Source organism: Euprymna scolopes, chromosome 35, assembly GCF_053919585.1.
Source record: "Euprymna scolopes isolate OS-2025 chromosome 35, ASM5391958v1, whole genome shotgun sequence".
Taxonomy (NCBI): domain Eukaryota; kingdom Metazoa; phylum Mollusca; class Cephalopoda; order Sepiida; family Sepiolidae; genus Euprymna; species Euprymna scolopes.
The window spans coordinates 38435136-38460893 of NC_136516.1; the positions used below are offsets into that span (position 1 = coordinate 38435136).

The window sequence follows — 25758 nt, forward strand, 5'->3', positions numbered from 1 at the left end:
ATTTATTTTATTCTTTGCTATTCTTCTGTGATCCTTATGTTTTGTACATGTATGCCTTTTATATTTTTCTATATTGTTTTAACCGTTTTTATATTTCTTATATGCTTTTATATATTTTTTATAATTCCTTAAATCTCTTACTCCTGACCTGAGATGGAACATATACATCAAATCCGTTGCTAAGGCTACTGGAAAAATAGTGGGATCGTTCTATCGCCCTAATAGATATCTCACTGCTTATGCAATTCTCTACCTATATAAGAGTCAGCTACGTTCAAAGATGCCACATCTGGACAGGAGCTGCTATAAGCAGCTTATCCTGCATTGACAGAGTTCAAAATAGACTTCATAGCCTCGTGAGGGGTGCCCTTTTCTCTTCCCTGCAACCTCTTTCCCACAGAAGAGAAGTTGCGAGCCTGTTTCTGCTTTATTATTTTCATGTAAAAAAAAAACACTCGTCTCTCTGAAACCACTATCATTAATTTTCTCCAATCTTTATCTGTGCCTAAACCTAAATGTAGATTCCATAAACAAAGCTTTTTTCTTAGAACTGCACGCCTGTGGAACTCTGTACAGTTTTCCTGCTTTCCACCTGACTACAATATAGTCTTCTTCAAGTCCAATGTGAACAAGTTCTTGATGAGCTGTCCCCCTAAGTAATCCAATTTACCAAATTCCCACTACAAACAATTACTATGACATTTTCCCATTTACTACTGTACACTCATTAACCCTTATATTCGAGTAGCCTTCGGACTTTAATTAGTGGTGACTCCTGTGTAAAAAATCAAAAACAAAAAAAAAACTCTCCCTATCTACATACTCTTAATTCCTTCCACCTACTTATACTATAACGTTTTTGATTGCTTTTTCTTTTCAAATATATATTAAATTATATATTTCATTTCTAATTTAAATGTTGTAAATAGTTTTGATCTATATATTTTATTTTGCTAGTTTTTCTCCTCTTCTGACGAGAAGCATTTAGCTTCGAAATCCCATGACTTAAAGATGTTTTTTTCGCTCTCTTATTTTCTTGTTATAAGTAAATCCAAAGTCCAATATGTATCAATGTCTCATGCAAGTCAGGAATAATGGGGTGGGGGTGAGGGGTGCTGTACACATATTACACTGCCAAAAACCCTTTTAAAATCCATCCATAGCCCTTGAGCCCCCTGGGGGAGGGGCATAGGCCATCTACAACTTTTGTAGATGATTTTGTAGCGAGGAGTTCTTTTTACAGGGTGAGGGTGTTAGCCCCATGCCCAACCTTCCCAGAAGGTACATACAGCGCCTAGCCTTCCCAAATGGTCACCCATCTGGTACTGGCTAGACTCAACGTTGCTTAACTTCGGTGATCTGGCAAGAACCGATGTGTCAACGTGATGGTTCTGTACATCCCTTTAAAATACTCCGAAGAAATTGAAATTAAATATTTATTAATTGATGGCTAATATCTGTTGTCAAAATCCTCATTACCAGAAAAGGCTTCCATCCTCTTTTGATCCACTTTGCATTAAATTAAATATAACCTACATTTGGCCCCTGGTGTCTAGTAACTAAAGGCAAGGGTTGCGCAATCCCAAACCACACCTCTCCTGAATCGGCACTGATCGAGTCCAGTGGCAAGGAGAAGTGCTAGACGACTAGAAACAACGCTGAGATATGCAGAGAGCACATACAACACCTGTAATTCCCAAATGGTAACCCATTTAATACTGACCAGGCACAACGTTGCTTAACTTCGGTGATCTAACGGGATTATGTTGTATTTAGAAGTGAATATACAAAATACATATACCTCACATCAGATGCATATATATGGTTTAAATATATGCAGTATACTCACACTTACATAACAGTTCCTGTTTGATCATCAAAGTTAAGCAACGTTGAGCCGGGTCAGTACTAAAATGGGTGGCTATTTGGGAATACCAGGTATCGTATATGCTCTCTGCTTATCTTAGCATTGTTTCCAGTCGTCCTAGACCTCATTGCCACTGGAATCAAGCAGTGTCAGCTCAGTGGAGGTCTGGTTGCTGATTGTGTAACCCTCGCTTCACAACGACACCTGCAGCTGTTCTTAGATGGGTTACGTATTGTCTCTCAAGACTGAATAGAGGCCATGATATGGTTTCTATGTTGAGAATTCTTGGATTGTTTTTCTTAGTCTTTTATTGAAGTGGTTCCTGATATTAGCAGTATTTCATAACAACGAAGTTCCTATTTATGTAAATATCATGTCTGTCATTAACCTTTGACCTTTTTTGGAAAAACAAAAACAAATAAAAATCGTTTGATAATGTCAAAAGAGTCATAGCGTGTTTGCACGTTTTTTTTTTGTTTTTTTTTAAAGATCAGAATATATATATATGATATATATATATATGATAAAACGGCTATATTCTAAGTTACAATATTTTAGTATTCATCTTACCATTTCTTTCTTTCAACAAGTCCAAATTTCTATATTTTTTACAGCATCTGTTTCATAACGCCGAAACAATGGGTCATTAGTACGAGGGGCGTGCAATAAGTAATGCCTCTGACCCACTTCCCATAACAGTAGCGCAACAAAACTTGGCACAGTTATTAGTCTCTCTCTACATAGGAACCACCCAGAGTTATGCATTTCTCCCATCGTTTGATGCAGCTCTGGAAACTGTTTTTGTAGAACAGTCGAGGTTAGTCCTCCAACCACGACTTGACTTCAGAAATCAAGGCTGCATCATCTGGTAAACGCTTTCCTTTCAAAAACAACTTCATGGCTGGGAAGAGGTGAAAGTCAGAGGGTGCAGAGTCAAGAGAGTAGGGAGGAGGATTTCATAACCACACGCCCACGCTTCTGATCTGGCGACATGCGAGTTGTGAACTGGAGCGTTGTCCTGCAGGAGGAGGGTACCTTTGCTGATTTTGCCCCACCTCTTGATTTTGATAGCTTCCCTTAATTTCCTCAAAAGTGAAGCATAATAGGCTCCTGTAATTGTGGTACCCTTTGCCAGGAAATCTGTCATCACTACTCCGTCCTGGTCCCAGAAGACTGTGAGCATGACCTTGCTAGTGGAGGGCTGCACCCTTGCCTTCTTTGGAGGTGGTGAGTTCAAGTGCTTCCACTGCATCGACTGGGCTTTGGTCTCTGGATCATAGTGATGGACTCAGGTTTCATCCTGTGTAATTAGTCTTTTGAAAAACTTTGACTCATCTTCTTGGCACATCTACAAATTCATCCTCAAGCACTCAACGCGTTCTCGCTTCTGGAATGGTGTGAGCAACCTGGGAATCCATCTGGCAGACACCTTATGCATATGCAAATGGTCATGAATGATAGTTTCTACAGACCCTGTACTAATCTTGACATCTTGGGCTATTTGGGGAATAATAATGCGCTGATCTTCCAAAATGGCAGCCTCAACATGACGGACAGATGCCTCATCAATGGCAGAAGGGTGGCGACCAGGTCTGGGAGCTGTTTCCACAGACTTCCAGCCATGTTTGAATTCACAATGCCAGCGTTTTACAAGGTCATATGATGGGGCATTATCACCATAAGTTTCTTTCATTTCATCAAAAGTCTCCTGTGGTGTGCGTCTTTTCAAATACAAAAACCAGATCACTGCTCGACATTCAACAGGCTCCATTTCACACTTGACCCAGTTCAAACACCTGTAAAACAGAAACCACAATTAGTTCAGAGCTGTAATTTGCCACATAACCCGTACAGATATAAATCATTGCACATGGAAAATTTCAGCTAGATCAGATAATTGGAAGTGCGTCAGGGGCATTACTTATTGCACGCCCCTCGTATGTCAAATTTTGGCATGTTCAAAGAAATAGTAAGATGAATAAAATCTTGAAATTTGGAGTATAGCCGTTTTGTCACTGATTTGTATATGCTCTGTAGTTAAATTTAACATACATTGAGCTTCATAAATAAATAGATTGGTATGAATGAAGGGTGTAATATAATTGAAAAAGCATATTTTCCTATATGTATATATAAAGTAAAAAATGGTCACACACGTTAGAAGACACTTATTTTGATTAAAATTTAAATGAGAAATTTGAAAACTTTGAAGTGTCAGAAATAATGATAAAATCATTTTATTTACTTTTATTATTGTTGTAAGTCCAATATTTCGCTAAAAATAGCTTCAGCAGGATAGGAAGTCGGGTACGTGATTTTTTTTTTCTTATCTTCATTTTGGTGTTAAAAAGGAGGTAATGCCTCGGAGTAGAAGAGAAATATACATGTTGTTCCATGTTGTTCAATTTTCAAATTTCTTATTTAAATATATATATATATATATATATATATATATAGTATATTTTTCATCGACGAGATGTTACATCCCTCTGCCTGTTCTACAAATACTTTAATGGTGAATGCTCTGACGAACTGCAAACACTTATACCTCCCCGACGTAACTACCCCCGACAAACCCGACAAGCTACTAAGTCTCATCCCTTTACAGTAGAGATCCCTAGGTGCAAGAAAGCCTTTTACTCCAATAGTTTCTTCCCCATAACTGCGGGTCTTTGAAACTCCCTTCCGGGATTCTGCTTTCCCAACTGCACTGATATGCAGACGTTCAAGTGTAATGTTAATAAACATCCTTCTACTCGTCTCCCTTCATAATGACCCTGCTAATTAAGTCCCTGATAGTAGCCCCCTGCTTCAAAGTGGCACTGTGCCTTGTTTGGGGTGAAAATTGAAGAAAAAAAAAAAAGTAGTAAGTTATAAAATGTATATGGCAATTTAATCGCCACATATATTTTATAACTTACTATTAGCTCTACCTACGTATTGAGCATTGTTGAAGTAAATACTTAAAGTTTATGCATATATATACATATATATATATATATATACCTATAATTCGGTATTCCTTTGGTGTGTAGTGATATTCATATTAAAAACCCTATTTTTCTATTTATTTAAAAACAAAATACAATTTTGTTATATATGAGTTATCGAATTGCATTCATTAGCAAAAGATCTAACTAATTTGCATATTCTTTTAAACATTCATTTTTAATTAATTCCCTATTAGTTTTTTCAGTTTTCTTATAGGGTGATCACCTTTAGTTAACTATTACGGGTAATTATATTCATGCAGATATTCTACATGATTTATACTTGCGAAATATTTGCGTAAAAAGCTTACAATGAACACAAAATCGTTTCCATATATATTTATGTATACGTATATATTTTTGTTTCATCTATCTGTCTATCTATCTATATATCTATAAAAGTGAACGTGTCTGTCTGTCTGTCTGCCTGTGTACATTTCCCTACGCAATAACTCTGTCAATTTTTAGTCTATAGACTCGAAATTTGAAATACCGGGTACTGAGATTTGGGAAAATCGATGTGACGGGTGTCAGCCAGAAATTTGGCTGTTAAGGGGTCAAATTTCAACGATTTGACCTTTAAGAACTCTACCAAACTCCTCCGACAATTTTGGGTCTAGACACTTGAAATTTTAGATATAGGTTCCTTGAACCTGGATCTAATTTAATAAAGTGATTTGAACCCGAAACTATAAATTTTAAGGGGTCATAATAGGGGTCAAATTAAAAAAAATTTACTCTTTTTTTTTTTTTGCTCAGCATACACCTCCAAACACCCGGGCAACGCCGGGCTGAAATGCTAGTATATATATATATATATATATATATATATGATTAATTTTCAGAAGTTCAGATAAGATAAGCCATCGGTACTGTCGGTTTTAAACCTGATATTAGGGAACCGTTTTATGTCCCAATACCAAGTTCTCTTCAGCTGATCTATCTCATCTGTCTATTTTCAAGGTGCTGTTCTAGTGTGTGTGTATATATGAGGTACCTTAACTAAGTTTCCAGACTTTTTCATATGTGCACTTTTATTGATAGTACACACATGAAACTCTAGTCCCCTTCAAAGTAATCTCCTCTGGCTTCAATGTACCTGTTGTACCGTTCCAACAACTTTTGGAAGGCCCCGCGAAAGTTCTCTTGTGTGAGCGTATCACTGATCCTCGTCACAGCCTCTTTCATCTCCTCAATTGCCTCATAATGACAACCTCTAAGGTTTTCCTTGATCTTAAGGAATAACCAAAAGTCACAGGGAGCAAGGTCTGAACTATAGGGAGGGTGAGGAACTATCTTGATGTCCACCTTGGTCATGACAATATCTTTCTTTCTGATCTTCTCTAAGAATCCTTGGGACAAACTTCTTGCAAATCTTCTGCATCTTCAGTTCCTCGTGAATAACTGTGTGTACACTTCTCACACTAACTGTACACCTATTGCCTCTATAGACACATGCCTGTCCTTATCCATGAAATTCTTTATTTGGCCAATCAACTCTGGTGTTCTGACTTCTTTACTCCTCTCATACATCTCATCGTCCCTCACAGACTCACTGCCTTCCTTGAATCTCTTATGCTACTCAAAACTGATGCTTGATTTGTGCCAGATGGTCCAAAAGCAGTCTGAGGCATTCCATATGTTTCTGCGACATTTTTTCCAAATTTAAAACAGAAGTTTAATCGCATATCGTTCTTCTAAAGTGTCCTCACATCCAGATTGCATTTTTGAAATTCACCAGCTGTGACAATCAGGCTTTATTAGGGTGTATTCCAATTCCTGCTGTAGCTGTTCATTTGAACCAGAGATCATAAAAATTGGTCAGTCATAAGATGGTATAGCAATAATATACAGTAGAACCTCGGGATACAGGGTTGGTAAAATCGCCGTATGGCGGGGCATAAGCACAATTTTATTCAGTACATATTAAAAATTAGTAACAAAATGCAGTATATAATACACATGTATAAAATCAAATAACATTGTAAATAAAACCGTAAGGCAGGGCAAATACCGTAACCAGGGGTCGGAAAAACATCGTATTCCATACCGTAACCCGAAAAAAAAAACGTATCACGAGGTCACCGTATCTCGAAGTTTTAGTGTACTGAATTTTCAAGAGTCTATGACAATTTTAAATGCCTGTACAAAAAAGTCTGGAAACTTATTGAAGTCACCTCGTTTGCATGAAAATATGTTTTTATAAAGTTATTCAACGTGCAAAAATCTCAGATTAATAACAAGTCTGTTAAAATGTGAACTTTAAAAAAAAAAATCCATTTGCAGAATCGCTATTGAATTTTCCTTAATTAAAACCGATCTAATCAAACCAGCTTGAGATTTATAAATAGAAAACGATTCGCTTTCTTCACTTAAAAATAGAATCACAAGTAAATCGGCAGAAAAAGAGAAAAATTGATTTCACGATTCCGAGGTGAATATCACGTCCTTGCATCCGAAGAAGAGGATGCGTCTGTCAATCAGAAAAAAAGTGTGTCACAGTTAAAAATAGTCGAAGGTTCCATTTTGATAGCTTTAACCCTCAACTTAAAATTCTACAAAAGCATTAAGTACAAATTTAATTGTCTTTGGTATAACCAGACTGATAATTGAACCTTTGGGTCTTGGCTCAATAGCGAACACATCTTACCATTATGCCAAGCAAAATTATCATATACTAGCAGGACCTGTTAACCAGCGTTGCCCGGTGGAAGTATTCCCCCCACCCCCCTCGCTGGAAAAAAAAATTAAACTACGGTTGTTGTTGGTGGCCACTGCCGTCCCTGGAAAATAGTGGACACTGGCGGTCGTGCCTCAAATGAAATAATCTGCTTTCCACTGTCGGGCACTGTTTTCCAATATCAGCTAGTGGAAGCCACTGTCTGTGATTGTCAGCACTTGGTTACTGGCGATTAGTATGTGAGTATATTTGTGTATGTATGTGTATACGTGTGTGTTTATGCATGTATGTGCGTGTTTGTGTGCGTTTATATTTATGTGTATGTTTGTGAGTATTTGTGTATGTATATGTGCGTATGTGAATGTGTGTGAGTTTGTGTATGTGTGTGTGTGAGTATGTGTGTGTTTGTGTTTGTATGTGCGTGTGCTTGTGTATGTGTATGTGAGTATATATGTGTATGTATGCATATATGTGTGTGTTTGCGTGTCTGTCTGGGTGTTTGTGCATGTATATATGTGTATGTATGCATGTGTGTGTGTGCTTGTGTGAATGTATTTTTGTATGTGCGTGTGTTTGTGTGTGTATGTAAATATTTTTATGTGTATGTGTTTGTGTGTGTATGTGAGCAATCCTGCTAAAAGTGGGTTGGTTGGTTGTTTTACGGCATATCAACCCTTTTCAGGTAATTTAATGCCGAATCCAGTGATTTTGGAGAACATTTTTTAATAGAATATATTTTTTTTTTCAAGTCGGTTTTTATTTAACCCATAGGTGGGACCCTAACAGGTACTACCACTCCGGGTCAGAGTGGACCTAGGAGCAATGGTAATTAAGAAGTGGCTCCACACTCCCCAAAGCCCGCAAGCTGGGACCTCACCATCGGATATAGTTTAAGGTCATATCCAGGACCACTAAAAGTCGGTTTACAGTTATTAAACTGTCGTTTTTATCCTTGAAATTCCTTGCTAAGCACAACCATAATAAAACAGTCCTTAGAGAATAAATTGAAGGTACATTTTTGTCCTCACCTTGTTTAGCAAGAGGGCATCAAGTACCATTTTGTTACGACTCAACCAAGGATAAAACTCTGATCTCTCCATTAGTGGAATGGGGACAAAAATGGATGGTCACATTCAATGCTGCCAAGACTAAACTTGTTTCTTTCAATAACTACTAGAAACCTTCTCTACCACCAATAGCTATGGCCAAAGACTCTTTATCTGAAAGTACATCTTTTAAACTCCTCGGCCTAACGTTCACGGGAAACATGAGTTGAAAAAATTACATTGAGAGCATTGCCAGGACCGCTGCGAAAAAGGTAGGTTCTCTCTACCGTACTAGAAAGCTATTAACACCTGAAAGTATCCTGTACCTCTATAAGGCCACCATTCGCCCATGTATGGAGTATTGTTTTCATATTTGGGCCGGTGCATCTGCTACTAGTCTCTCACTCCTAGACAAGGTTCAAAAGAGAGTCGCCAACCTAATAGGTCCTGAACCAAGCTTCAGTCTCTGTCCAATCGACGCAATGTAGCATCCCTCTGCCTGTTCTACAAGTACTTTAATGGTGAATGCTCCGACGAACTGCAACCACTTGTACCCCCTCGATGTAAATACCCCGACAAACCCGACAAGCAGCAAAATCCCACCCCTTCACAGTTGAGATCTCTAGATGTAAGAGATCCTTCTACTCCAGTAGTTTCTTCTCCAGAATCGCTAGGCTAGAATTCCCTTCCGGGTCCCTGCTTTCCCAACTGTACTAACATGCAGAAGTTCAAGTGTAACGTGAACCGACATCTTGCTGCCCAACTCCCCACATAGTACACATGTAGCTTATGTCCCTGATAGTAGCACCCTATATCAAAGTGGCAATGTGCCTTGTTTAGGGTGAAAATGTAATAAAAAAAAGTCTCTTTTGCTATAAAATTAGAACTTTACTAGAGAAACCTGTAGAAATTCCTCAGCAGCATCTTTCATATGTAATACATTGCTGTTGGGCATTCTGTGGACGTTCAGAATGGAGACCCCACGATATTATCCTAACCATTTTGTTAAAACTGTAAAAGTATTTAACTAAGTAATGTGGTTAATGTAGTGCCAGAATATATCTGGTTATTACGGTTTATCTCCAATATCCTTATAGGAGTCTGTGACCTATTTGCATTGTATGGATGCCCAGTGTGAATGAAAACCCCATAATATTATTATACCATCTTTAGATTATTATACTCGTGGATCCGAGCCAGTAGACCAAGAAGATATATTTTAGTTTCACGTACAGCTCAAAAGTGACATATTTAAAAAAAATAAATTTTTCTTTTTACATTGCATCTTCAGTGATTGGGAGATCTTATTTATTAAAAAGAAGGATAGAAGGTGATAAGATACTATGAACATTAAATTAATGTCTCTGTTTCTGCCAGACGGTTTAGATTCTTCCCTGGGTCATATGAGATGCATTTGATTCTATCGTGAGATGCTGGTTTGCCTCTAATCGTTCGTCTTATGACTGTTTTGGTCAATTAATTAGTAGTTGATCTCAGCTTGGTTTGTAGTGAACCACTCTTTGGCTTGGACAACATGCCACAATGGCTAGGATACCATCTTTGCACTTGAAAAGCCTGTCTCTGCTTTATCGTTATTTTCATGGCAAGTGCTCATCTGACCTCCAATCTATGATCCTCTTGGCCTGACTTTCACGAAAAACACTCGTCTAGTTGAAACCACTATCAATAATATCCCCCGCTCTTTATCTGTGCCTAAACCTAAATATAGATTGCATAAACAAAGCTTCTTTCTTAGAACTGTACGCCTGTGGAACTCTCTTCCGTTTACCGGCTTTCCAACTGACTACAATATGGTCGTCTTCAAGTCCAATGTGAACAAATTCTTTATAAGCCATCCCCTTAAGTAATCCAATTTACCCAATTCCCACTACTACCGATTACTACAATATTTTTCTATTGACTACTGTACACTCATTAACCCTTCTCCTCGAGTGGTCTTCAGGTCTTGCTAAGTGGTGACTCCTTTGTAAAAAAATAAAAAAAAAAAAAAAAAAAAGGTTGGAGGATTTGCTGCTCATCGTTTTGTGAAATGAATTCGATGGGTGTAAGAAGTAGACGCGTTGCAGAATTGATAGGCTGTCACTGATCACTCTGGCTGAAGATGCTCTTTAGCAAGGATAATCTCGAGGACCTTCCTCAATGCCTTGATCTCCCCTTGGAAGGAGGAAGACCATCTATTGTTGTTTGTTTGTTTGTTTGTTTGTTTGTAGTAAAGACGACAAGTTGCAATGATTTTTCAATCAGGTAAAAATAAAATAAAATCCAGAATCTTTTTAATAGAATCTGGCTAGCTCCAACCAGTGCGCTCCCAAAATAAAGATGGCGGAAAAGCATACGGTTAATCTAAATACGGAACGAAAGTCACTAAGCATGAAACAAAAGATGAAACCATATAGAAATATTTATTTTGTTTTACATTTTTATAGATATTTTTTCTTAATTAGTATTGAAACAAAGAAATATTAAAAACAAAAAAATCTTTATTTAAAGAAATGTAAAAAAAAGTTTATTTTTTTGTTTTCTGATAAAGTGTTAAACTTTAAAAAAAAAGAAAACTTTATTTAAAGGAATATAAAAAATAAGTTTATTATTTTTGTTATTGTTTTGTGATGACACAAGATATATTAAACCTAAAATAATCTTTTTAAATAAAAGATTCCAATACGGTTTCGTATTTCGTTTCATGCTTAGTGACTTCCGTTCCATTCCGTATTTGTATCAAACGTAATTTCCGCCATCTTTACTTTGGAAGCACGCTGATTGGAGATTGCCGGAACTCTTAGCTTAAATTTAACTCACATCATTTTTATTTTGTGGCGCCATGTCTTAACCAAAGACTGAGAGACTTAATGGAAAAACGGTGACTTAACTGCATTTAAGTTCCAAGATATGTCAATCTGAGAGCGTAAATGTTTGATCATGAGGTTTACATTATTAAATGAAATGTCACAAAGTTAAAATGACTTCTTTTTTTTTTTTTTTTTTTACTTAAAGCCGGTTTTCAGACAAATCTCATCAAACAAGACAAGGTTTCTGTTGTTTTTTATTATCTTCTTAGTTTTTTTTCAAACTTTCCAAGTATTTATTTAATGAAATCAAACTTCGTTTTGTAGAGGTTGTTCTGGTGATTTAGATGCTTGTTGGAGATAGCTGTTATGTCATAGCGTCGCTCTGTCTGTATTTAACTGACCAGGCTGGGGACAAGATGAAAGCGTAGTATCTGTTCTTCAGATGCTGCACTTCTATTTCTTGTTTTCTTTCGGTGGAGGAGAAATCCTTCACGACTGAGACAATTTTTTATTTTTGTACCTTTTCTCCACGTTAAAAAACGACCCTGGTGTCTAACTCTGTCCCGTGGGGAGGCATAGTAAATAGGTACAATATAAAGTGCAAGAGCCTTTTTTTTTTTTTTTTTTTTTTAATTTTCTTCATTTGAAGATTGTAACGCTGAGTATGGGGCAGCCAAACCAGCTGCCAACATTGCCCTGCTTTTTATTGAAACCAACCGAGAGCTCTTTTTAGTATCCTTGCTGTTCCCTTAACTGCAATTGTCTGAATCTCTTTTGCACTTGGTTCACCAGGAATATTAGTAAGGTAGGACTCCAGGTTCTTCTTCATAAGTCCTGTGACACCTATGATAACTGGTATGATTGATATCTCCTTAGGATTCCAGTTTCTTTTCATATCATACATGAGACCTTGATATTTGGTCTGTTTCTCCCTTTCAGCTCTGTTCAGACCGCCATCATTAGGGACACTCACTTCAACCAATGTTGCAACTCTCTCTGACTTATTCCATATAACTATGTCAGGTTTCACAGCAGCATTTTCAAGGTAGGTGGCTGTAGGGATTACATGGTCGTAATGTATGGTACATAAATCATTTCCAACTGTTCTTTCAGGTTGATGTTGCCAGGATTTGCTGCTACAGTGGATGCTTAATTTTTTACAGATGGTCCAGTGGAGGTGTGTTGGTATGTCTAGTTAAAACTTGAAAAATGTTTTTGATTGATGAGGGTATGAGCCCAATGATTTTGACGATTTTATTTATAATTACGGTTAGGACAATCAGCCAATGAGAAGTCTCCAACATTATTATAAAAATATCGAATTTTGGATTCAAGTCAGTTCACTGTCAACCTCCGTCTTGAAATGATTGAATCATGACTGCATTGATTCTTCACCGATTTGATTTACTATTTAGTTCACTCGAGATTGTGACTGTTTTGTTACTAAGAATTACTCAACACCCGAGATCGTGACTGCATTGATTCTTCACCAATTTGATTTACTACCGCCATCTTTGTTCAACATAATGTCTCAACACTTAACAAAAAATACAAAATAAACAAATCATAGCAAACATTACATAATTATATTTATGTAGCAGAGATTTAGAAGGCTATCACAATGCGAGGAATGAGATATAGTCGGTGTTGACGCGAGAAGACGAAAACAAGTGTCGATTTACAAATCAATAAGTACATACATATATGTCTATATATACATATATTTATTCAATTGTATTAAGTACAAATGTCTTACTTGCTATGTCTGTGACAATATCCATTATATTTCGGGAAAAATTCCCCTTTTCAAATGGTGGATGTAATGGATCGATTCAAAGCATGCCGGATGGTGGAGCGAAAAAAAAAATTATATTTATTAAATGATGTTCTACTTGGTGTTGTCTAGTAACAAATAAATTGCCATTGACAACATCATTTCTTTTCATATATAAATCTCTAAATATCTAACTATAAAGGTGTTATGCCCCCCCCCGTTTACCATAAAACACTAATAGCGGCATAATCACATTGATACACCGGTTCTCATCAGATCACCGAAGTTAAGCAATGTTGAGCCTGGCTAGTACAAGATGGGTGACCATTTGGAAATTCTAGACTCTCTATATGCTCTCCACTTATCTCGGCATTGTTTCCAGTCGTCCTGAACCTCCACTTACCACTGGTATTTAACAACGCCGATGCAGGAAAGGTGTGGTTGGAGATTGTGCAACTCTCGCCACAAAAAATTTCACGTGCAGGCACGCTTACAGTGTGTATCCATAGTCTGTCAAGACTGAAGGATGCTACCACATATATATATTTATATATCTATGAAAGTGAGAATGTGTGTGCATGTGATGACACTGCTCAGCCTATATACTCCACGAATTTTTGATCTACAGACTTGAAATTTGATACATAGGGGATTCAGACATGTGGAAAACATTTTAATCCTTTTTTCATCCGGGAAAAAAAAAGAGCAGCTAAGGGGTCAAAACTGAAAAATTATAACGTTGGGGTCGTCGGATTTTTAACTGTTTGTCAAATGTTTCATGAATACGCATGCGCAGTCGGAAAACATGACAGCTTCTTTATGTTAAGGATAAGTACGTTTAGAAAACATTGTGTCACGTTGGTCCAATTGTTATCGTACTTGACTGACTGTCTTTAGGTTTTATTTTGATCTCAGCTCGAGTATTATGTTCTTTTTTTTTTTTTTTTTTACTTACAAGAAGTTGTAATCTCCCCTCCATCCAGGCCAGAGGTTTTGGGGAAATATCAAATATTTTGTAATTCATATGCAAAACTAAGAAAAGAAATGGCTATGATTGAAACATTATATGGCTGTAAAAAGTGCCAAAAAATAGGCTCTGGATGATGGATGATCCCTTTAATGTGTGACCTTAAAATTCACATAGCTCGCTACAGAATTCAGGTTATTACCTTTCCAATGAGACTTCATTTGTAAATTCTGATCACTAGTCGCTGAGATTTGAAACTTATAAAATTGTTCCAAAAGGTGGTACATATATATATATATATAGTCAGTCGTCCACATACAGTACTGTTTTGCGGTTTCATAGCTCATGTACGGCTCCCGATCGCCCAAACGACAGTCCAACCCCGATCGCCCAAACGACAGTTGGAACTTCTAATCGTTGTGTTATATGGCTGTTGCTATATAGGCAGTGAATTAACAATGTTTTGACATATATATATATATATATATATATATATATAAATAAACTGGTAGCCAAATCGAATATTGAAATGCTCATATCTTTGGTTCTAGGAGACAAAACTACATGAAAATGTGCAGACCTTTTGAACATTATGATACTATTTTATGGTTAAAATTTTATAACAATTGATAAAAAGAAAAAAAAAAAAAAAAAAAAAGAAACAACTATATTTTCAAACTAATGAAATTTGCCTGCATTTGCCAGCTTTAATTTAACTGTTTTGGGATGAATTTTGCTAGGGGTTTTTCTTTGCTTGGTTGTCTTCCCTGTGACCTTGCCAGGCCACTGTTATATGTATTATTCTTTTGACTTGTACATTATGTTGTCAAACTTTATAGAATGCATTAAAACATTTAAAAAAAAAAAACAATAAACTATGCTTTTCAGTTTATAAGGTTACAAGGATATTAGAGGCGAGTTCATCTATTTAAAAGTTGAGTTTGAAAAAAAAAAGGACATTTTTACTTTTAATCTGCCATCTTAATTGGCAGAGTGTGCTAAAGCATATTTTGCAAGATTTTTTCTTCTTGTTTTTCAATTTGTTTTTTTTTATCAATTTATGAGGTAGCTGGGATATTGGAGATAAGTTCATCCATTTAAAAGTTGAGTTTGAAAAATTTACATTTTTGCTTTTAATCTGCCATCTTAATGGCAGGTTTTGTATGCTCACTATTGCACGTTTTTTTTTAAATTTATTTTGTTTCAATTTTCTTATTTTATGACCTGACATGCCCGGCGAACTGCTAGTATATATATATATATATGTGATGAGAATAATGGAAATAGTATTCCAACGAAATAGAGAAATAAAAAAAGAAACAAAGTTTGTTCATCAATGTTTCGTCTTTATTGCGAGACTTCCTTGAAACAAAAAAAAACAGTAAAAATATTTGAAAATATATTTTTTTTATGTAATGAAATGTATGACCTTGTTCCATTTCAGAAGCGGAAAAATTCGTTGAAAATTCAAAAAAGAGGGGTGCATAACGTTGTAAAAAGAGTAAGATTTTTTTTTATAACGTTATATAGCCGTTAATATATTTAAAAAGATATGATGCAATTCATATTCATCGTTTCACCATTTCTAAGCAAATGAGACAGCCGAATGAAAACGGATGTGATGCGAACAGGAGACGAGTTGGAAGAAGGTGCGCTACGTACCTAGACGTGCGCAAGGCGACTTGAAAGAGGGTCGAGTTTTGATATCAGAGTGTCAACTTTGTAGTTGGAAGTTTTGACAGCAGTGTGTCGAATTTACCCCCCCCCCATCCGAGAAATTGTTAGTTTTACCGTAGAAAAAAATTTTTTCCAGAGGAGTCATCACTTATCAAGGCCTGGAGGCCACTCGAGAGTAATGGTTAATGAGTGTAAGGTGGTTAGTGCGACAACAACTTGGTGATCGTTTTTGGTGGGAATTAGGCAGAATTGGACTATTTAAGTAGACGAGATAGTAAAAACTTGTTTACATTGGACTTGAAGACGACCACGTTGTACTCAACTACGAAACAAGGTAACTGAAACACAGCTCCACACGCGGGCAGTTCTAGGAAAGAAGCTTTGTTCATGAAATTTGCGTTTAGATTTAGGCACTGATAGATGGTGGGGGAACTTGTTGGCAGTGGTGGAAGATTGATGAGTGCATTTTGTAAAAGTTTAGTTGGAGGGATCACCGAATGAAGCTCAGACGAGTACTTGTCGTGAAAATAACGGTAAAATAGAGACAGCTTTGTTATGTCTCTTTGGTGGGAAAGAGGTTGCAGAGAGAAGAAAAGTGCGTTATTCACCAGGTTTGGAAGCCAGTTTTGAACTCTATCAAGGCAGAATGGATTCACGCAAATCTAAGACAATGGCAGAATCCTTAGTAAATGAGAATGGAGCCGCAAATGGATGGTAAGATTTAATGCTACTAAGACTTAGCTGCTTTCCTTTAACAATTACAAGACGCCTCTCCAACCATCGATATCCATGACAAATAACAAACTACCTGAGAATTCTTCCTTCAAACTCTTCGGCTTAACATTCACAAGCAATATGAACTGGAACAAATATATTGACAACATTGCAAAGGCTGCTGCAAAGAAGGTGGGCTCCCTCTATCGTGCTAGAAGACTACTCACGCATGAAAGTATTTTGTACTTCTACAAAGCCACCATTTGCCCATGTGTGGAGTACTGTCGCTCTTGGATAGAATCAAAAAAAAAAAAAAAATTTTCAATCTAATAGGTCCCATTTGTCAACTAAGCTCAAACCCCTGTCACATCACAATGTTGCATCCCTGTGCCCATTTTACAAGTATTTTAATGGAATGTGCTCTGATGAGCTCATTGCACTTGTGCCCTCTTGACGTACATATTCCCGACAAACCTGCTTCCATCCATAGCCCTTGAGCCCCTGGAGGGACATAGGCCATCCACAACTTTTGGAGATGTTTTTGTAGTGAGGAGTTCTTTTTACAGGGTGAGGGTGCTGGCCCTATACCTAACCTTTCAAGAAGGTACACACAGCGCCTAGCCTTCCCAAATGGTCACCCATCTGGTACTGGCCAGGCTCAACATTGTTTAACTTCGGTGATCTGGCGAGAACCGGTATGTCAACATGCTTGCGCCGTACTACAAACCTGCTTACCAAAAAAAAAAAAAAAAAAAAAAAAAAAAAAAAAAATCACAACCTTTCACTGTTAGGGTCCCTAAATGCCAGAAAGCTTTCTACTCTCATAGTTTCTTCCCTGAAACAGCTAGACTTTGGAATTCCCTTCCTGCTATGTGCTTCCCTGACTGTACTGATATGCAGAATTTTACATGTAACATACACCAACATTTTTTGTTTACTGATTATAATACTGATTCCAGTACCCGTAAAATTTCCGCTTTTTCTAATTCTTAATTCCAATTAATCGTCCCAACACTGATATATATACATATCAAGGCAATAGAAATGAAGTTTACCTTATAAAAGCCCCAACATACCCGCTTAGCAACATACTTATACTATATATACTCCAACAAACTTGCTTAGCAACAAAATCTCACCCTTTCATTGTTGAAGTTCCAAAATGCCAGAAAGCTTTCTATTCTAATAGTTTCTTCCCTCAGCAAGACTCTTGAATTCCCTTCCTGCTACCTGCTTCCACTGATATGCAGAAGTTTAAATGTAATGTAAACAAATATCTTGTTAATCCTTCCTAGACATGGTCCCAAATAGTAGCCCCTTACGTCCAAATGGCAATATGCCTTGTTAGGGGGTGAACGTGATTTTTAAAAAAAAGTGTAAATTTAAAACTAATATAAATATTAATATTTATATAGTAATTCGAAACAAATAAAAAAAGCTCAATACGAACACAATAGGGAATAGAGCTTATCATAAGGAAAAGAATTCAAGACTTTAAATTAAAATTTACAAGGTTTTTTGTTCGACACAATACTTCGAAAACAATTTTCAAGAAATCCTTATTCTGCCGAGTTTTAAAGAATGCTATTCTTCTCTTCAGAGGAAAGAAAGATATTAGCAAGTTATAGCATAAAATGAAACATGACTTTATCATGGTTAGTCATAAATTGCAAAAAAAAAAAAAAAAAAAAAATTTTCATCTTGGTTAAAACATATGAAAATAGAAAGAAATGTAGAAGTTTACATGTAACATACACCAACATCCTGTTAATTTTTCCAAGGCATGGTCCCATTATAGTAGCCCCTTACCCCTAAGTGGCGATATGCCTTGTTAGGGGTGAACGGGAGTAAAAGAAATAGAAAGAAAAGCTCCTCCCCAGAAATTTATCTTCTTGTTATTTTCATTTACTTTCTTATGTTGTTATATATTTCACAATGTAACAAACTAAAAATGAAAGCGAGGTGTTCCCCTATTTGATTGTCCAATATAGCTTCATACATAGAAAATGTTTCTATGTAATATCTAATCTTTCCAATGTTTCATATCTGAAAAGAAAAGATTTCTTAAAAAAAAAAAAAAAAATCAGCCAAATGTTCGCAGCTGAATTAGCTTTATAAGCCGCAATATTTTCAACTTTAAAAAAAGAACGTGTTTTTTTTTTTTTTTTTTTTTTTTTTTTTTTGTTTTTTTTTTTTTTTTTTTTTTTGCTAAGAACGGTTTTAATCACGTATCATTCGCGGTTCCTGAAAATGTCCGCTGAAACGGAAAATCTTTTCAGAAATCTGAATTTTGAAAAGTAACTTATGAAAGACATGACCTGCTGCTGCGCTTGAAAAGCCTTTTCTTTTGCAAACATGGTTTCCTTTTATTTATTTAAAAAAGTTTTTTTAGCAAAGACAAAAGTACAAACAGAAGCCAAAAGAAAAAGAAACGTTTGTGCAATGGATCAGCGAGTGAATCGTGTTCAGGTTGAAGAGATGCTGCCGCAGTGGTCGTCGACTGTTCAGAATAAAGACTTTATTATATCATAGAGGTTTCTTTTTATTCTTTTTTTTTTTTTGCTGAACCGACGTTTTTATGATGAAAAGAATTTCAAAAATGTTTTTTCTCTTTTGTGAGTACTTGACAGTTTTAACCTTATCGTCCTCTTTTCTCATTTTTTTTGTCATTCTCATAACGATATAATAGAGAACAAGCACGAACAGTGTCCCGGTGTTGCCCAGGAAAAACTGAAGAGACCAAGAGTCACAATAAGCTATATATATATAGGTTTTTCAATATATTAATATCGCCGATTTCCACCATAAATCCATAAAAAACATGACATCTTTTTCTTCCATGGTAAGCACAAAAAAATATTGTTTTTTTTTTATTTTAATAATTACTAGCAGTTTCGCCCGGCTTTGCTCGGACCTTATGTACTGTTCATAACTTTATGTGCATATGTATATATTAAAAAGTGTGAATATGTATATATTAAAAAGTGTGAATATGTATATATTAAAAAGTGTGAATATGTATATATCAAAAAGTGTGAATATGTACGATAATGCCTTTCTATATAGTAAGTTTCCTTAACTACCATAGAGAAAAGTTGGTAGAGACTGCAGACGTCAATTTTTTTTAATTTTTACTCCAATTTTGACCCCCTTTAACATTTATTGTTTTGGGCTCAAATTAAATTAAAATGTTTGACCCATGTCCAAGTAACCTACATCTAAAATTTCAAGTGTTAAGACCCAAAATTGGCGGAGGAGTTTGATAGAGTCTGCAAAGGTCAACTCTGTAAACTTTGACCTCTTGCCAGCCAAATTTTTGCCCAAAAACTGATTAAAAAGCTTGCTGCATGTCTGAATACCCTTTATGTAAATTTGCAAATGTTTAGACCTAAACTTGACTAAATAGTTTGCTAGAGACCGCAAAGGTAAAATTTATTGAACTTTGACACCTTGGAAGCCAAATTTTCAGAAAAAAAAAACGATTAAAAAGCTTGCTCTATGTTTGAATACACTTTATGTAAAATTTCAAGTGTTTAGACCAAAAGTTGGCTGAGTAATTTGGTAGAGACCGCAGAGGTCAATATTTTTAAAACTTTGACCCCAATTATGACCCCTTTGATAGAGTTCTCAAAAGTCAAATCGTTGAACTTTGACCCCCTAACAGCAAAATTTCTGTCCGAAGACCGATTAAAAAGATTTTCCCAAATTTCAATACCCCTTACATCAAGTCTCGAGTCTGTTGACCGAAAATTGACAGAGTTATTTAGTATTTTGGTAGGAAAATGTACACACAAATACAGACAGACACACGCACACATTTTCACTTTTCTAGATATATAGATTTGCCTCTCTATTTTGTAATTTTGGTTTCAGATAAAAACTTTAATTTTGTTTTCATGCGTATGTACGTATTGTAAAAGTTATCTTTCTCTCTCTACTTGCTTAAGTTATTTTTGTTATTTTAATAAATTATTTGTTTAATTTGTAATTTTTTTTTAGAAATCGATTGTTTTCTTTGTATATATATATATATATATATGCATAGTACACAGTAACTAACTTGTATGTACGTACTTGCTTAATTATCTAGTGTTACACGTGTATTTCTGTACAATAGTGAACTGTACAACGTAACAAGTGTTAGAATATTTCTACTATTATTAATTTAGTAAAGGGTGAGTTGTAAATATTATATGATTTTCACAACGTTTCGGTCGATGTAACCTCCGACCTTCTTCAGGTATATGTTGTCGAACTCGGGAATTTGGACGGAACTTCGAGCAGAACCATTTATTTGCTTCATGGGGGTAGCAGTTCCGTCCAAATTCCTGAGTTCGACAGAAACATTCTTGAGTTCGACAAGATATACCCGAGAAGGTCGGAGGTTACATCGATTGAAACGTTGTGAAAATCACATTCAAGATGAGAACAGTAGTCTGATGAATCCAAATAACGAATCCTCATCTTAAATTCAGAAATGTCATTAAAGGGATGATTTTAAGCAGCCTATAAACAATTAAACACCATATATATATATATATATATATATATATATATATATATATATATTATATACTCGGGTTTTTTTTTTATATTCAAAAGTAATGGACTAATGAATTCAACGAGGTTGTTAGATAGTGCTCAATAAAAAGAGCTGATAATACTTGTTTATTGTTATATAAACATGCTCACATCCCGCTGCTACAAATAGCCACTTGTTTCAATCAAACAACAGATATCATCAGGCAGCGACTTGACTATTCAAAAGTTCAATGAATAACCTTATTGTTATTCATTGAACTTTTGAATAGTCAAGTCGCTGCCTGATGATATCTGTTGTTTGATTGAAACAAGTGGCTATTTGTAGCAGCGGGATGTGAGCATGTTTATATAACAATAAACAAGTATATATATATATATATATATATATATATATATATATATATATATATATACGAACAACGAATTTCCAATGAAGTAAGGTTCTCTGAATTTCAATTGCTTCTTTAGTCCCAGTATGCTTTTTGACATTTTTTTTAAATCCAAATCAGAGAGAGAGAGGGATAGACAGACAGACGGACAGACAGACAGAGAATAATGTTATATAAGCAAATCAAATGCAATAACAATAAGTGCCATTTGGATTATTCAAACAACTGTTCTTATCTTGAGTGTTATTTTCACAACGTTTCGGCCGATGTAACCTCCGATCGTCTTCAGGTGTATCTTGTCGATATTGAGAATCGGCACAGAATGTTGAATGTAAACATCGACCCTCACAATATTATCAATATGAATAAGCTAAAAGGAAAACAAATTTTCTTTATAAATGTCAAGCACGGCTGCAGACCCCACAATATTATTGGTATGAATAAAATAAAGGTGAAATTATTTTATTTTTAATTATAGGCTTTTTTTTTTAATTAATTTTAAAATGCCTAGCCACAAAAAACATCATTTTTTATGGCTCCTGGTTTTATGTCTTAGATCAAAGTGTATTATCTGTTCTCAACACTATTACTGTCATTTGATGTCACAAGTTTTCATGTAATTATCTCCCTTGAAAACATTCAAAATATGTACAAACATATAGACAGATATGTTTATATTAGAAGTGGATATTCCTTCTTCAACATCAAAATTCCATCCTTAAAATATGACATTCTGTGTTCCCACAAGACAGAAAAGAAAAAAAAAAAACGATTAAATATGGAAAGTGGATAGCGATTTGTATTCTCCTTCTTTGTAACAAAGATCGATTGTTCAGATACATTTTTTTATTTGTTTTGATATGTAGAGTCAGTGTAGAAGCTGAACAATATATCTATATAATATTTCTCTTTGTTTGTCTGTCCGTTCCACTTTTTCTTGAGAACTACTGGGATGATCTGGCTGCAACGTTGTAAGGATTACAGTAAATGTGTTATTGTGGTGATTAATCCTTATTAATCCCTAATTATGCATGAAAAGGATACCATAATACTTAGTTCGTTGCAACTTATAATAACAAAAGTCCATGCAGAATTTCAGCTAGCTAGTTTCTGAGCTTCGATAGCGCAGATACATTGAAAAAAATGCATTTTTAAAAAAAAATCTGTCTTAAGAAGTTTTGGTAAAATTATTTATAAAAAAATAGATGACTTAAGTTCCATCAGCTATAATCGGAACCAAAACCGAAACTTATGAAGAATTTTTCGTAAATTAACTTATGACAAAAAAAATGGAAACTCATATATACATACATATATATATATATATATATATATATATATACATACATATATATATATATATATATATATATATATATATATATATATATAAAGCAAAATGTGTGTTAGTATGTATGTGTGTGTGTGTGTGTGTGTGTGTGTGTGTGTGTGCGCATTTTGTGTGTCTGTCCGGCAAAGGCTTTTGGGGGCGGGGAGTTCTCCCGGGGGGGGGGGGGGGCTTACTATGTCTTAGAACTTTTTATATAATCTTTAGATTATAATATTTACGATTTATCTTTTATTTCGGTAACTTTTATCTTACAAAATTTGCACTGTGAATTCATTTCTCTACTACTACTACTACTACTACCAGGATGGCGTGATGTTTGACCTAGAAAACCATGTTGACGTTCAACCACCAGCGTTTTTAAACATTTATTTTCAGCTGTTTTCACGTCTCTGCCTTCGTAGCGTCATGCTATGTCATCAAACTACTAACCTCAAGGCTTCAGGTTCGAGCCTACCTTCCTCCCAAAACTTTTTTTTTTTTTTTTAACCCGGGCACCCCGCATTGGGCATTTTTTTCCCCCATCATGTTCGCTGTTTTTTTTTTTTTTTTTTTTATTTTTCGGATCTTTTTAAGACGTTTAACATCGTTTTTTTTTTTTTTTTTAAATATTTAAACAGGCTTATTACTTCGCTTTTGTTTTGATCTACCCCCCCCTCCCCAACACACACACACCTCCAAACACCCGGGAAACGCCGGGCATCCCCACTAGTCGATTATAGAAAAGGCAAAATGGTTGTGCACGTTTGTGTATGTCCACGAAAGGCTTTTTGCGTCGGGGTTCTCGCATCAGTTAGATTCTGGGAGAAGTTTTCTTATACCTCCTAGATCGTAATATCTCCAATTTGCAAACGGACATTGTCTTTATCTTTTTCTTTTTGACCGAGTTTTAAAAAATTCCCTCGTTTCGTGTGTTTATCTTTTTCGTATAAATAAAGCAAAACTAATCAAATGCAATGGCCAACTCCTGGCTTTCACCCTGGTAGTATCTGTTCTGTAATTGGTCCTTGGTCAATGTAGGGGAAACCCTTCATACTGAGACAATTACTATTTATTTGGATAATGCCAGAGTGCCCCCTTTTTGGGCCTATGCTCTTCCCCTACATTAAAAATGACCTTCGTGGGAGGTTTAAAAGCAAAACCATTTCTGCAAGTCATCTTTTTGAAATTGGAATGCTTTACACTTCTGGTCATGTCGTGGAGTAGCGGTAAGACGTCAGGGTTTATTTGACTTCCTTTTCTGCCTTCGTGTCACAGGTTCGAGCTTGCTTGCCTACTACCACTTTTTTTTGTGCTCAACACACCCTCCAAACACCCGGGCAACGCCAGGACCCCCCCCCCCCGCTAGTAACAATTAAACAACAATCACTCAGACATAAGCATGACACACAAAATAAATAATACACATGCTATCTTATTAATATATATCGTGCACGTTTCTAGCATCCCAAATTCCAGTTTAAAAAGTTAGGAAGAGATATATAGCGAATTTATTAGCGTATAACCATATGTGTCTGACCGAGGAGAGAAGAGACGAACAGTGGGAGGAGAAGAGAGGCAGGCGCTAAAGGATGTCATCAGCAGCAGCATCGGCAGAGCATGACAGAGGGTATCCCTGCAGGAGGTGCAACAGCATCTGCCGCTCCTGCATTGGTCTGCTCAGTTACAGCAACAGTTGCCACCACTCATGACACTTTCAGACGTGATTATCCATCGTCTAGATGGAAGGACGCCAACAACAACCATAGCTAATAAACTTTGCTTGCATAATTCTAATAGATGAACATATACATATTGCAAACGTAGAGAAAATGAAGTTTAATATTGCAATTGTTAAACTGTTTCTGAATTCAGAATGAGGAATCGGAGACTTACCACAGCTGTCACGAATAACGAGATCCTTTCCTTCCTGAAGAAGGACCACAAGCTGAAAGAATGGATGCTGTAAAAGGCTACTTTGGTGTTGCCTGGTTGTGCTCTCCTGAAACGAAAACAAAAAAAGATAAGGTCTTATTAATTCATCTCGTATATAAATTTATGCCAGTCGGATTTTAGAAGTTAAACATAAATAGCATTGCTTCTGACACACCGATATTTGATTTTGTATAGCTACTTTGTATTTTTTTTTACTTTCAGCATAAGACATGCCAACAATTTCTTAACCTTTTGGATATTCTTGTGGATTGTCTTATAAATTCCCCCATTTATTTTAGAGGTTAGACCTAAATAGTATTGCATCTTAAACACCGATTTTTTATTCTACCTGACGGCACTGATGTGGACTGAAAACTAGGGCATGATATGCCAACAAGAATATCAAGAGGACTCTTTCCTAACTTCTTTGATATTCTTATATGGCATAATTCCCATTGACACACTGCTTCCTGTTAGGAAGTTAAGTTAAGCAAAGTTGTGGCTGGTCAGTACTAAAATGGGTGCTGTGTGTGCTCTCCGCTTATCTTGGCATTGCTTCCAGTCATCTACCACATTTTTCCATTGCAATGCCTATTCAGAAGAGGTGTGGTTGGAGATTGCGCAACCCTTGCCTCACAATTACATGCGCAGCTGCCCCTACAGGGGTTATCTATTGTCTCTTGATATTCTTGTTCACTTGTCTTATGAATTCCACTTATTTTAGAAGTTAGACCTAAATAGTATTGCATCTGAAATAGCGATTTTTTATTCTGCCTGACAGGACTGACGTGGACTGAAAACCTCGAATCTAGTTTGTTCGATCGAAACATTTTTTTCTTTTCATTCTTTTTCACTCCAAATAAGGCATATTGCCATCAACAACCAGTAAGGAAATCAGATATCGCCCCGGGGCAATCACATCAAATTAAAAAGCAATTTTGTATCAGATTATTATTTATATCCACCGAAGTGTCTCACGATGATGTACTGTCTGTCATTCCCTGCTGCTTAAACTAATATAAATACAAGTAGTTTCGTGA

At 35.9% G+C, this 25758-nt stretch overlaps 1 protein-coding gene across 21 annotated transcripts in view; it reads right to left on the reverse strand.

Moving 5' to 3' along the window:
• The window catches only part of LOC145259826 (multiple C2 and transmembrane domain-containing protein 1-like), a 992069-nt gene that overhangs the window by 390003 nt on the left and 576308 nt on the right, over positions 1 to 25758 (reverse strand). For all 21 annotated transcript variants that reach the window (XM_080117638.1, XM_080117631.1, XM_080117630.1 and 18 more), the window contains one exon: positions 24680 to 24785. In XM_080117638.1, the coding sequence (XP_079973764.1) occupies positions 24680 to 24785 (106 nt within the window). The remainder of the gene's footprint in view (positions 1 to 24679; positions 24786 to 25758) is intronic.